The sequence below is a fragment of the Fukomys damarensis genome, unplaced genomic scaffold (assembly GCF_012274545.1).
Source record: "Fukomys damarensis isolate Sample0158 unplaced genomic scaffold, DMR_v1.0_HiC HiC_scaffold_28, whole genome shotgun sequence".
Lineage (NCBI taxonomy): Eukaryota > Metazoa > Chordata > Mammalia > Rodentia > Bathyergidae > Fukomys > Fukomys damarensis.
Window position 1 is genome coordinate 29,499,405 of NW_022900940.1, and position 13,979 is coordinate 29,513,383.

The 13,979-nt window shown below is 40.4% G+C and overlaps 2 protein-coding genes across 3 annotated transcripts in view; one reads left to right on the forward strand and one right to left on the reverse strand.

Annotated features, from left to right (window-relative positions):
• Nkiras1 (NFKB inhibitor interacting Ras like 1) overlaps positions 1-13,979 on the forward strand; it is a 112,320-nt gene that overhangs the window by 42,426 nt on the left and 55,915 nt on the right. The window contains exon 5 of one of the 2 annotated variants that reach the window (XM_010640150.3): positions 2,603-3,422. The exons of the other annotated variant lie outside the window; for it this stretch is intronic. Coding sequence (XP_010638452.1) covers positions 2,603-2,635 — 33 coding nt within the window. The 3' untranslated portion in view covers positions 2,636-3,422. Of the gene's footprint in view, positions 1-2,602; positions 3,423-13,979 lie in introns of those variants that run through there. 2 annotated transcript variants of the gene reach the window in all.
• Positions 1-13,979, reverse strand: part of Ube2e1 (ubiquitin conjugating enzyme E2 E1) — a 74,015-nt gene that overhangs the window by 14,279 nt on the left and 45,757 nt on the right. The window lies entirely within an intron of this gene.

Here is a 13,979-nt window from a genome sequence, read left to right on the forward strand (position 1 = left end):
TTAATAGTGATTAGACATGGAGGATGATATGCAGATTTTTCTCTTTTGTAAGCACAATCTATTTTCATTCTGAAGAACAACAAAAGGTGAGAAAATAACGTAGTAAGAGCAAGAAACTATGATTATTATGGGGTAAATAGAGTTTCTTACTAGAAAGTTACTGCTTTAAGGGCCTGGGGAAATATTACTCAATCTCTGCTATCATACTCTAGTTATTCAATACTTGTTTTAGTTAAACCCAGCTTTCAATTTTTCAGAACAGAAGCTTAGGATCCTAGGACAGACCTTTCATTCTTTCTTTTTTAGCAGTCCCAGAGATCTGATTTAGGACCTTGTGCTTGCCAGGCAGGCATGGCGCCACTGAGCTACATCCTGGCCTGTAGGATCTAAGATTGATTTGATTTACAGGTTGAGTATGCCTTATCCAAAATGTTTTGGACTTCACATTTTTGGGAACTGGGGGATCTTTGCATGTACATAATGAGCTGTCTTGGTGATAGACCCAAGTACAAATTGAAATTTATGTATGCGTCATACATACTTTATACAAATAGTCTAAAGGTAATTTTAGACAATATTTTTAATCTGCCTGAATGTTGGCTGTGATGTCACATAAGGGCAGGATTTTCCATTTGTGTCATATCTGCACTTTTAAAAGTACAGAATTTGGAAGCATTTTGGATTTTCACATTAGGTAACCTCAACCTGCACTACATTTCTGGGTAGAGTCTAAAACAATCATTTATAGAATATGTTAATTGTTCCCATTCCTAAAACTCTTTGAAAATCACTAGTGACTTCCACTTCCAGTCTTTGATGTCTCTGTGGTCATGTTGAAGAGACTTGGGCCCTATATTTAATCTGAAAACCTGCAAATAACCTGGAATGATTGGACATCATCTCACTGTCTTGCCTTCTCACTTCTCTTCAATTCAGGTGCCCTCTCCTAGACTCTTTCCAGAAACTGTCCTCTCAGACAGGTAAATCTCAGGAGAGACCGCAAACCTGGCAACAGTGAAAATCAAAGTGCTCAAATTTATTCCCAACAGAGGGAAGCAAATCTTCTTAAAAAGGAGTCAGGGGAACCTGACAGCTCACACAGGACCCTTTTCCCAAGGAGAGTGCTCTCCCATTTTTAATGCAGAAACACCAACTGATAGCTAAACAGACAATAGTGGTTCCACTCATCTAGTCAAAACAATTATATATGAATAAAGTTGAAAATAATTTATATAAGCAAAAGTTTTTAAATTTTCTCCAGAATTTATTACAGATAATTTGATCTGATCTAATATTTGTACATTTAAAATATCATTCCAAGAATGTAAAGGCAGAAAAAAATCCTAACTTTCAAAGTTCTTTCATAAAACACTGACTTCTGATCTTTATCCAAATTCTCTGAAGTATTATTTTTTATTGGTACATTTAAACAAATTCTGTGGATTATTAAAGGTATCATTATGCTTGTCTTAAAGACCGGGAAGATTTAGAAGGTTAAATGATATGCTTTGTATAATGTCATAAAGCTTGAAGGTCAGTTTTGGCCAAGGCACTCCTGGTTCTCCTAACAGGATATTCCTTCCACGGTACCAATGGGCTTAACACAGTCATCTGTCTTTGGAGTCACTGTAAGAGTTATTTAATCAGGTCTGCCTTTTCCTCCTTTTTTCTATTTCCCGTTCACATGTGGATGGAAGCTGGAATCACACAGAAACCAAATTTGTGATCTGCCGAAAGGTGTTACTAAAATTTCTTAAAAATTAGTTCAGTTTATTTGCAGAAATAAACATATCTCAAAGTATTTAGTGTAGGGAAATGTAATGGCTTGTATTTAGATATGCCCCCAAAGCCTCATTCGGTTTTAGGTGGGGCTTTTTCAGGGGTGGCTGGATGACACTGGAATTGATTCATGGTGCAAAGCTTGGCTCAGGGGCACTGGTGCTACCTGCTCTAAGCAGTCTGGATAAAAAGCGCAGAAAGATGCTGATAAAGCCCCCCTGTTGCTTTTGCTGTATTCTACGTGCATTGAACTGTTTCTCCTTTGCAACATCTCTCTGCCATGTGCCAGCTGACTATGGACTGAAACCTCTACAAACTGAGCTAAATAAACCTTTCCTCCTTTAACTTTGGGTGCCAGGTATCTTGTCTCAGCAACAAGAGAAGTAACTAAGGAGGTGATTTCAATAATAATGTTACAAAGCCAGGGATTTAGCTCAGTGGTGCCACCCACCTGCCTCGCCAAGGGCAAGGTCTCGAGTTTGATCCCCAGTACCTCACCAAAAAAGAAAATAATGAGGAGGAGGAGGGGGGAGGGGGAGGAGGAGGAGGATGTTACAACTCCACAAAAGCTAAGAATACCCACCTTGATGAAGACAGCTTAGCTTAGTGGGAAACAAGCATCAGTTCAACTAAGTGGTCCAAATGTTATGCCCCTAAATTGCAAAGAGAACAAGAAATAGTTCTTTCCCCCTCCTAAAGCTAAACAGCAGGTATACAGAACATGACACCTACTTTCTCCAGCTCAAAATTTAGTCTTGTCTCACACAAGATCCAGGATCTCAGATCCACTCTGATTTCCACTTTACTGCATTCTATTTCACAGAGACACTGGAAAGTCCAGCAGTCACTGGAATGACCTACACTGAAACGTGAGGCCATTCCCTGCCTGAAGATACGACATCACCCAGTGCTCAATGCTCTTGTGAAGCTGGTGCCTGTGCAACCTCTTTGTTCCTTCCCTCTCCACTGCAGGACCTATAACTCGAACAAACAGGAAGTAACAAGGTCAGGGGGTGAGGAGAGTTATTTACTGTACTTAGGGAGTCTCTAGTGTCCTTCTTGGCCCCAAATGGCCTAGACAGAAAGGGAGGCAGAGGGCCAGGGATTAAGCTCAATGGTGCCTCCGCGCATGCCTTGCAAGTGCAAGGACCTCTGGTAACCCTCCCCCGCCTCCCTGCCCCAAAGCGGGGGCAGAAAGGGAGGAGGCAGTTTATATTTACAAGAGGCTGAGAGACTGAGTGAGCCTTAAATGTCAAATACAGGACTGGGCTTGGAGGGGAGGGTCTGCCTGCCTTCTCACTGCCAATTTTCTCACCTGAATGACTCAATCTTGCCATTTACAAATACCCTTGTAGCTGAAGAGTAGACAACAAGTTTCACCAAGTTAGGTGTTACAGAAGTTATTAAATAGGCCTGCACATTAATCACTGACACATAACATTTGTAGCTGCCTGAGTAACAAGTCTAGTACTGGGCCTGGTAAGCAGAACTTTCATTAATAGCCACTGGTCAGCTACCAGCCTCACTTGTAAATTAATACATGACCGTGCATATATGACCTCAGGTTGGTATAATGTGCTTCCTAAAATAACCTCAATAGTCTTTTTTTTTTTTGAGACAGGATCTCACTAGGTAGTTGAGACTGACCTGGAACTCACTATGTAGCCCAGGCTGGTCTCAAACTCACAGCGATCCTCCTGCCTCAGCCTTCCAAGTGCTGGGATTACAGGCGTGCACCACCATGCCTGGCTACCTCAATAGTCATTTAATATCAAGGAACTATAAAGCAATATTTCCAAATAGAGAAAGGTTCTGACTAACAAATATTTGTCATATTCTAAGAAAACAAACTCTCACAGAACTAACTGCTAAGTTATGTACCTATTTAGGATAGGTTGTATGCAAACAAAGGCAAGAAAAGTTGTGATTAAAAGAAAGGAGGCAGTTGCTTCAAGCCAAAGGAAGGAATTTGACTTTGATGTCCCAAATGGGGTTCAGAGCCTAAATTAAAGGATACAAATATAAAGGATATAAAATATAAATTTTAAGATCTTTTTTATCTTAAAAGAAAAAGGTAACCCTAACTTAAGTGTTGGACCAGGCGGGAAAACATATAGACTGAATATACGGATCAACTTTTACTCCCTCTAAAGTCTACCAACATTAGAGCTGGGGATTTAGCTCAGTGGTGCTACTGCATACCTCACAAGTGCAAGGTCCTGAGTTCTATCCTTGGTAATCCCCCAAAAGCAAACAAAAAACATTATGGTAAGCCATAAACGACAAAAGATAAGGAGAATTAGTAAGACAACGGCAACAAAAGTTTGGAAGCCAAGGCAAACAGGCAAGTGGTAAAGGGTTTGATACATTCAAGAAGTGCTAACATGTTCCCAACAGCTTGAACCATCTGTGGTACACGCATGACCATCACATCAGGCAGCTTGAACTGTGGGGTAAGTAAGCTATTTAACATCAGATGATGGAATTTAAGTAAGAGCAGCTGGGCAGCAAGACATGCATTATCACCCACCATGAACATGTTAATTCTAAACTGGCTGTGAAGGAAGCCACGCCCAAGCCCATATATATTCCACACACAGTACTTCTCAAAGGAGAGGTTTGTGGCGCCTCTGCAACTTGGGAGTGAGGCAGAAGAACATTTATTAGTTCAAGGGTAAGGATTGGTTAAAACTATCTGTGAAGAGGAAATTCTGAGACCATTTGTGATACACTTCTAAGATGGGCTTCTTGATCTCTTCTCCTCGACCGTGAGCAGAAGCTGTGATTTGTTTTCAGCGCATGGAACATGGCAAAGTTGATGGGATGACACTTCTTGGACCAGGTTATGTTTCATTTATGTAAGACCCAGTCTTTCCTGACTGGAGAAAGACTCCTGCTTGCTTTGGAGAAACAAACTCCCTATGGAGAGAGAGAGTGAATGAATGGCAAGTGGCTGGAGGAGCTGTGAGCCTCATCCCACAGCTGCAGGAAAGTGAATTCTGCCCCCCACAATGTGAGCTTGGAAGGGCTTCAGAGGACGACACAGGCCAGCCAACTCCCTGACTTCAGGCCAGAGAGACTCCAAGCAGATGACTAAGCTAAGCTGTCCCTGACCTGTGTTAGCTGTGAAGTAATGAATATGTGTACTGTTTTGAACTGCTAAATTTGTAGTAAACAGTTAAGCAGCAATAGAAATCTTGATGAACTGAGATTTGTTTTCTGTAGAGGGTAAAACAGAGGGTCTCTACACCAGGAGTCATTAATATGGATGAAGCCAGAGGTGCTGTGCTTGCTGGATGATGAAACCCCCATTTTCCTTCCTCCACTCACGTCCCAGAAGACAGTCTCATCTTTACTCTCCAGCCAGTCTCTTCTGGGCACTATGGAACTGCTCAGAGGAAAGATCTAAATACTGACATTAAAGGCGTAAGTACAAGATGGCCTAGGAAAATGGTTCCATTGTAACATGGTGGCCAGCTTCAGAAAATCAAAGTTATAGAGAAAAGGAATTTCAAAATAGGTTTATCATTAATATCAAAAAATGGAGAAAACACTGCATTTATAAAGCAAGAATAAGGCTGAAATAAGACAAGAGAAGAAACCTCGGAAGGGTAAATCTCCTAAAAAAGGAAATGACAGGTTAAAAACTGAAGAAAAATATATAAATATTACAAAGGTCCAAAACTGGAATAGTAGCAGTGATTCCTAAGGGTGAACAGACAAGCACAGTTTAAGAAAATTTTCTACGCCACGTTCCCAAATTGAAAGGACACAGTACTTAGAAAATAGACCTACACAAGTTGGCACATTCAGATTTCCATGGAGAGAAAAGGTAATATGCAAGGAACTCTGAATCAGCAAGCTTTGGATTTCAACCCCTAGCAGTAGGAATAGTTGGTTCTGGGGCAATGTTTTCAAAATTACTTCCAGTACAAACTCCATACCCAGACAAACTGTCAGTCAAATATATTCCAACAACAGAAATCTTTCCAGGAATTTATCCCCCAAGAATTCCTTTTCAAGAAATCACTAGAGAATGTACTCTACAAGATAAAAGCATAAACAAGACAAAAAGAAAAAAGAATTCACTGGAAATTAGCACTGTAGCTGATAGAGACTGTAGTAGCAAGAGCCTGATATGATGGCTGTGTACAGACTTACCAGGTAGCCTGTCCAAACCAAACAAAAAGCTCCAAAAAAGATAAAATTCATACATAACCCAATGATTCTGAATGTTTTTGGATGGTTTAGATGATTATGAAAACGTAGTATAGAAACTATGGAATGGGGAAGGTGAGAATCAGAAGGGGGAAAAGCAAAAAAAGTAATAAATCTAGAAGGAAAAAAAAAGTTATACAGGGAAGGAAAATCTCCAGCACCTGTAATTTAAAGGAGGGTTTATTTTGGTTTATGGTTCTCAGAGGATTCAGTCCACAGCTGAATGGCTGGCAAGGCAGAAACAGAGTGGTGGAAAGGCATGGCAGAGAAGAGCTGCTCAACCCCATATCATCCTGGAAGCAGAAAAAGGACTGGACCCACAGACCAAGATACATCCTTCCCAGGTCACGCCCTCAGTGACCTGCCTCGTAACAACACACTCAGCTGTAAACTCCTGAGTGGATTAACTCATGATCCAGTCACTTCCCAAAAGTCCTATTTTTGAACACGAGACTTTTGGGGGACATTTATTTATTTATTTAGGTACTGGGGATCGATCTTGGGTCCTTGCACTTGTGAGGCAGGGGGCAGAACCACTGAGCTAAATCCCCGGCCCTGGGGGACATTTTAGGCCTAATCCTATACATACTGTAAGCCAAAATAAACCTTGCTTCCTTTGTTGTGGGTGTTGGGAATTTTGTTTCAGTGATGGGAAAGCAACTAATGTAAAACCCTAAGGAGATATTTCAGTCCTTAAACTATGTTAGTTGTAACTATAATAAAAATGAAAACTTTAAAAAAAAAGGAAAGTAAAAACAAAGATAATGGCTTAGGACCATGTTATAGTTCTTTTTACCAATTCAAGTAACTCTTTACCACTTCTGTGAAGTGACTAAAAACCAGTCTCTTAAGACATAAAAAATGCCTAACACTGAAAATATTGGCCTATTCTGAAATAAACTACATTCAAAATCAATGAATGAAGCAGAGAGCATAGTAGACTAAAGATATCCAATAACCTGGATTACAGCTGTAGCAGTAACAAAAGTGAGGAGATTCTAAGGACAAGGTAAAAATCCTAAAGAATTATCAATAAACCACAGATTCTGTGAGTACATTAACACATACACAAGTAAGATTCAATCCTCAAAGAGCAGAACAAAACCCCAAGTCTCTTTCTGATTGACCTGCCTAGTCTCCCAGAAGTACTGTTAACCACATTGCAAATTGCAAGTATCATTCCAAGCACTACTATGGAATACTTGGTAAGACACTATTGGCTAAATAAAAAATTTCATGTATACAACCATGTCTATTTAATAGTTCAGAAAATGTTAAGCATGAGTTATATGCTTAATTTATGCAATTACTTCAAAGTACAATGTACATGCTATTTTAGGTCTTACCTCATTTTATTTCCACAGGCTAGAAATTGGGGTTTAATCGTCTTTTAAAACACTATTTTTGTCCATGGACAAATAAATAAAATGTGGCGCGCGCACACACACACACACACACACAGTATACATATATACTATGTACAGTGGACCTTTGACTTACGAACTCAATTTGTTCACCTGGGCTTGGTATAACTCAAGTTGGTTTTAAGTCAAGACTATTTTCCCATAAGAAATAATGAAAATACCCATGAGTTCTGAACCTCCCAAAGCACCCCTTAACTAACCTTTTCATAATAAAAAGGGTTGTATAATATAAATAATTTACCAGAAACAACAATAATTAATTTTCCTAATGTATTCATTAGATTGTTATTTCTGGTAAACCAGGCACATTTTATAACTATTTCATCCTATACTCACCAAGTTGCTATCTTTGGCTTACAGGAAGGATGAAATGGAAGGTGGTTACTGTTTGGAAAAAGAGTTACCTTCTCTAATAACATCATGAATCTGACTCTCTGGTGTCCTTCCTCTCCTTGGGAAGAGTCTGTAACCCACCAGGAACTGCTTCTGGCTCACTAGGTCTCAACCTTTTTTGAACTAAAAACTAGTCTAAGGTTGTCTGGTTTTTTTGTTTGTTTGTTTTTTTCTGGTTTTTTGAGACAGGGTCTCACTATGTAGTTGAGACTGACCTGGATCTCACTATGTAGCCCAGGCTGGTCTTGAACACAGTGATCCTGGCTCTCACTATGTAGTTGAGACTGACCTGGATCTCACTATGTAGCCCAGGCTGGTCTTGAACTCACAGTGATCCTCCTGCCTCAGCCTCCCGAGTGCTGGGATTACAGGTGTGCGCCACCACGCCCGGCTGTCTGTCTTTTTTTTAACACTGTTCTGTAGTATGACATGACATTGTCATTAAGGAAAGGAATGCCATGATGGTATTTTTCTCTGGGTGAGTCTTCTCTGTAAACGTTTGTAGCTCTGTCCATTTTTTTCAGGGTTTCCTTTATTTTAGAAGAACTTTGCCACACTGACAGTTGATACTCTCAACTCTTCAGAAAGCTCCTCAGCTGCCTTTCTCTGTTGCTCAGCCAGAAGTTGCTGAAGTTTCTCTGCAGAGAAGTCCTCTGAGTGCTCTTCCACCAGTTCCTCAACATCACCACTGCAAGCCTATGGGCTCTGCCATAGGGACAATGACCACAGGGTAAACTGAAGGTTCTACAGCCTTCAAAGTCTCTCTCCTGTATAATTTAGGCCAGATTTTCTTAGGTTTGTGGCCTGGCATTTTCTTCTCTTCCTGGATAATAATGTATGTTTTCCTGGGCATTTTCTTCCAAAAAAGGCCAGTTTCATCACAGTCAAACACTTGATGAGAACAAAACCCATTTCTCTGTGTCATCATTTCGAAGTGGTATATATAATTTTCAGCAGCCCTTTTATCAGCACTGGATACTTCACCATACACCTAGTTACACTATAAACTCGAGTTCTACCTTTCAAATTTGTGAAACCACCCCTTACTGGTGCAAAATGTTTCACTATTACCATTCAGTGATGGATTATCCTTTACAAGATCTACATTTATAGCCCTTTTTCACAAATTATAGACTCAAGATAGTCTGTAACCTGCCATCCTTTCGTTTATCCACACTACTAATAGCCTTTCTACCTCATCTAACAATGTTGACCACAACTAATTTGAGTAACACCATTAGCAACACTAACTTCCTTATACAAATCTTTTCTCTGTAAGATTGCCGAGACAGTGGATTTACATGTTGTACATATTATCAAGACAGGTCACATAAACGCCACTCTCATATTTCTCTACCATTTCCTTCTTTTTGGTTGTGACTGCCTTCTTTGCCTTCCCTTCCTTGCTTAGCTTTTTTGGGGCCATTTTGATAGCAGTAATCGTAGCAATTATATAAAGCACTGACCAAAATCACATCCACAAACACAAGCATCTGGGCTCAGACTGATGCTTACGTACACTTTTCTGGCATCATGAATCTTTGTTAACAACCACACAAGCAGGCATCATTTGGGTCATAACTCAAGGCTTGGGTTGTAAATTAAAACTAAAATCCCAAGTTGTTCATATGTGGGGAAGGTCGTAACTTGAGGGCCCACTGTATATGGCTATGCAGGGGGGAATAGTATTCACCCTTAAAACAGAATGAGCCAGGAATTTAGCACCTTGCCTGCTTCGCAAGCACAAGGTCCTGAGTTCTGTCCTCGGTAGCAAAACAAAACAAACCCAGAATTGCCATTTGTAATAGCATAGATTAACCTAGAGGACATTATGCTAAATGAAAAAAGCCAGGCACAGAAAGATGGCATGACTTCACCTATATGCGGAATTTAAAATAGTGGGACTCACAGAAGCACAAGGTGGAAAGGCAGTTGCCAGGGGCTGAGAAATCTTGTTCAAAGGGTGCACAGTTTCAGGCACAAAGGATTAATACATTCAGGAGAAAATAATCACATACTATTTAATTGGGTTTACAAAAAGGATTTACCAAAAGGAATAAACATATCTGAAGAAAACTTTAAAATGAGTAATTTTAATCACCATATGTGGCAGCTTCGTTGGGTTATTTCTTTTCTCTTTTTTGAAGACAGGCGCACTATGTAACCGGGCTCACCTTAAATCAGGTGATCCTTCTGCCTCAGCTTCCAACTGGTGAGATTACAGCCATCTGACACTACTCCTGGCTGGTTAAATTGTTTAAGAAATAAAGACACAAAAGTTTAAAACTCAGAACAGGCATTCAACGGCACATAGCATGGGGCAAGATGCATGCCAACATACACTCATGATATAGCCACTAAAATATAGTGCATTTCTGACCACTAATTATATCCTAGAACTTTGTTAACTAAAGGCCTTTCTAATAGTGGCCGGGCCTGGTGGCACACACCTATAATCCCAGCCCTTGGATCCCTGACTTTGAGGCCTGCCTGGACTACACAGTGAGTTGAGTTCAAGGCCAGCCTGAACCCCATAGTGAGACCCCTATCTCAGAAAAAAAAAGTTGGCCATTTTAGTGTTTTGTTAATGGGCACTTACACTGACAGTGGCATCAATCAGAGACACAAGGAGGTATACCAGCTAAGATTCTGCTAAAAAGACAAAATTGGTACACTCAACATTTGTCTGGCAAAACCAAGTTAATGGGGCACAGTCATTAGAACTGGAAGAATAGCAGCTGCAGTACTAGACTCAAAGCCCACAGAAACCTGATCAGGGGACAGAACGTTTATCTTTTTCTAGCCAAGGTAAAAGCCCTCAGAGGCCAAGAAGCTGACAGCTGAGAGCAGGCTGGCGAATGAGCCTTGGGTTTCAGTTTGGTTAAGTAAACTGGTTTTCTCCTACAGCAGGGCTGTCAGACATCCCTCACATCAAGACACCCTTACACATCTGCTGGGTGTAAAACTTACACTCAGGACACGATGATTCTCAGGACATGATTCTGAACAGCTTCCACCCAAAGAATGTAAAGGAAAATGGGAGTGGCTCTTGCAGTTGGGATAGCCAGGCACACAACAGTGAGGGGATAATAGCATAAAACATGTTTTTAATGGTAGTACAATAAACCTATAAAAATATCTACTTAGGTAATGGGAAAAAATGAGAATCAAGACTTGCCATGTAAAGGTACATGATCCCAACAATGAATGTAACTGTACTGTATCCCTAAAATGTACCAATAAACTCAGTAAAATTAAATTTAAAAAAAAAATATCTCCTTAGACCTTACTATTTGTTCAACATTATGCTATGCACAAAATAAATTTGCCATCTGGGTGGGCAGGCTGACACCAAATCCTTAAGAGCCTTTAAAAAACCAGAAAAATCGATTGTACTCAATGGATAAACAGAGCCACAGCAAATTCTTGAGTTCCAGGTCAGTCTCAACTACACAGTGAGACCCTGTCTCAAAAAACCAAAATGTGGAAAGAGTAAGTATTGCCATTTTGTGTTTCAAGAAACTGAGGTTCAGAGCCTTTACGTAGTTTACATTAATCTGAAGTCACTTAGCTACTAGCTGGCAGAGGCTGGATTCAACTTCTGCATTCCAAAATCCATCTCTACAAATGACCTGCTGTCAGAGGTCATGGAGGCCTCATTTGAGCTAGTGCTTCTAGGTAAAGAACCTGGTATTCAGGCAGTTAGGGGTCATGGATATGGAAGTAGAGTCAAGAAATATAGACAGGCAGAAAGGCTTGTTTGTTTCCAGCTGCAGAGGAGTGTTGGTGTTGGAGAGGAAGGGAAATTTTTATGCCTACTTCCCACTTTTAAGGAGTGGAGGAAAAGCAAGAATTTAACCAGAGAGCCCAAGGACAGCTGCAGGCATATTACCACCTGGGAAAAGATCAAAAGTAGGCCAAAGATTAAACATCATTTTTTCTCCAACAACCAGGCTTCCCTAGGCAGAGCAGACGGCTAGGGCCTCAGGCAAAGGCAAGGCTGAGCTAGAGTTGGCACAAGGTATTGTTTGGCCAGGAGTGTTGAGTGAGATAACTGGTATTAAATTCAGACCTGGTCAGTTTCACTTAACACCTACTGCAAAATTCTAACAAGATATACAAAAATGGTAAAAGGTAGTGTTTATTCTCATAAAACTGCAAGTGAAGAGGGGGTCAAATACAAATTATCAAAAAACATAGTCAAGCAGATGTGGTACACACACCTGTAATTCTGTCTTTCTGGGAGCCTGAGATAAGAGGATCCCAACTTTGGACCAAGCCTGGGCAACTTGGTCTCAAATAAAAAATAAAAATGGGTAGAGATGTAGCTCAGTGTGAAAGCCGTAGGTTCAATCCCCAATACCAAAAATAAAGCAAAGCAAAGTCAAGTTTAGATGACAAGTAAAGAAAGTGGAGTGGTCATGAACTCAAGGGAAGTTTAGAGATGTAAAAAATTCATATGGGCAGGCCTCTCCATGCCACTCCACCCATGGAAGCCAGAAGATCACAAGCTTTCAACCACAAGCTCCCTTTTCTCTACATTGTGAAAAATGGGGTGGGGGGGGTTAGAATGGGAGTGGGACGGAAAAAGAACACACTTCCCAAAATGGATAGCCTCAGTGCTATAGGTCAGTGGTTCCTACAAGAGTGCTAAGAATAAGGAGAAGACAAGACACTGATTGTACTTTTTCATAAATTTTAATTGCTGCAATATAAAGGTTTTTTTCTTTTGTTCTGATACTAGGTTCTGCAAATTCTGTGATATAAAATTATTCTCCTTTTTATAAAAATACTGATAATGGTAATGTCCTTGGCAAGACGAAACTAGTAGCCTTTCAGCCAGGGTGTGGTGGCACATGCCTGTAATCCCAGCACGTTGGAGGCTGAGGCAGGAGAATCGCTGTGAGTTCGAGACCAGCCTGGGCTACATAGTGAGTTCCAGGTCAGCCTCAACTCCATAGTGAGATCCTGTCTCAACCCCCCCCCAAATAGTAGCCTTTCATCAGCTGCAAGTCAAAAATCCAGCTTTCACTCTAGACAACAGCTTCTGTACTAGGTGGCATCTGTCTTTTGTCTTTACCCCTTTTATTTCAGAAGTGTATCTGCTTCTCTCCAATATAAATATATGGACTTTTATCAAGCTCATCTTTCTTAATAAATCTAACACTATTTACAAAAAGTTCAAACTTACACGGGAAAATATACACACCACACACACACACACAAAAATCTAAAATACACTCCTAAATACCTTGATCCCTTCAAGCTTCTGGGCCAGCTTTCTCCTGGCCCTTTACACCACCATCCTTCTGCTGCTGCTGCTCTTTATCCACACAAACCCCTCTATACATGTGATTCCATTCTAAACTACCTCAACATACTACAGTAAACTAATCTCCTTAAGGCCACTAATGACTTTCCAGTCTCAACACTAAATGGAACTTCCCAATTTTTAAAACTGGCCTTTTGTCAAGTACTGACTAGTGCTGCCTTCTTGAAATTGACATTATACGGCTCCCCTCTTGTGGTACTGGGGATCAAACTCAGGACTAGGTGCTTGTGAGGCAGGTCTGGTGCCACGGAGCTAAATCCCCAGCCCTTCTCTTCTTCTCACCTTCTGAAAGCTCCTTCTTTCCCTGCTAATAAATTCAAAACAAATCCAGTAGAAGCTTCCATTAGAATGGTACAAAACACAAGTATTTCGAGGAAGAGCCTCTGGCTATGTGACAGCCAGAATGACTTTACTGGGTATTAAGGGTAGGAGAAAGAGTGAAGACAAAGTCATGATCGGAGATAAATTTAGTAAGAAATCTTAGTTTGTTGGTTTAACAGTTGTTAGGTCTTGGCAACACGTTAGGAAAATGAAGGCTTATAACACAATGACTTTCAGGCCATATTCCAAATGGGGAGAAAAGTATTTAATATCCCTGAAATCTCTTAAGAAAGGGTTACCCTGCTTTTTTAAAGCTTTAAATTACACTTAATAGGATTAACCACATAGGGAACCTCAAAGTCAGAACAGCCTTTAGTTTCCTCACCTGGAAGACAAGGCTAATGATACAGACACAGCAACTTGCAAACTCAGGAACCTAAAGGAATATAGTGTCTTTAAATGCTTAAGCACTACTTACTACTACACCTGCACATTTTTTTTTTTTTTTTTTT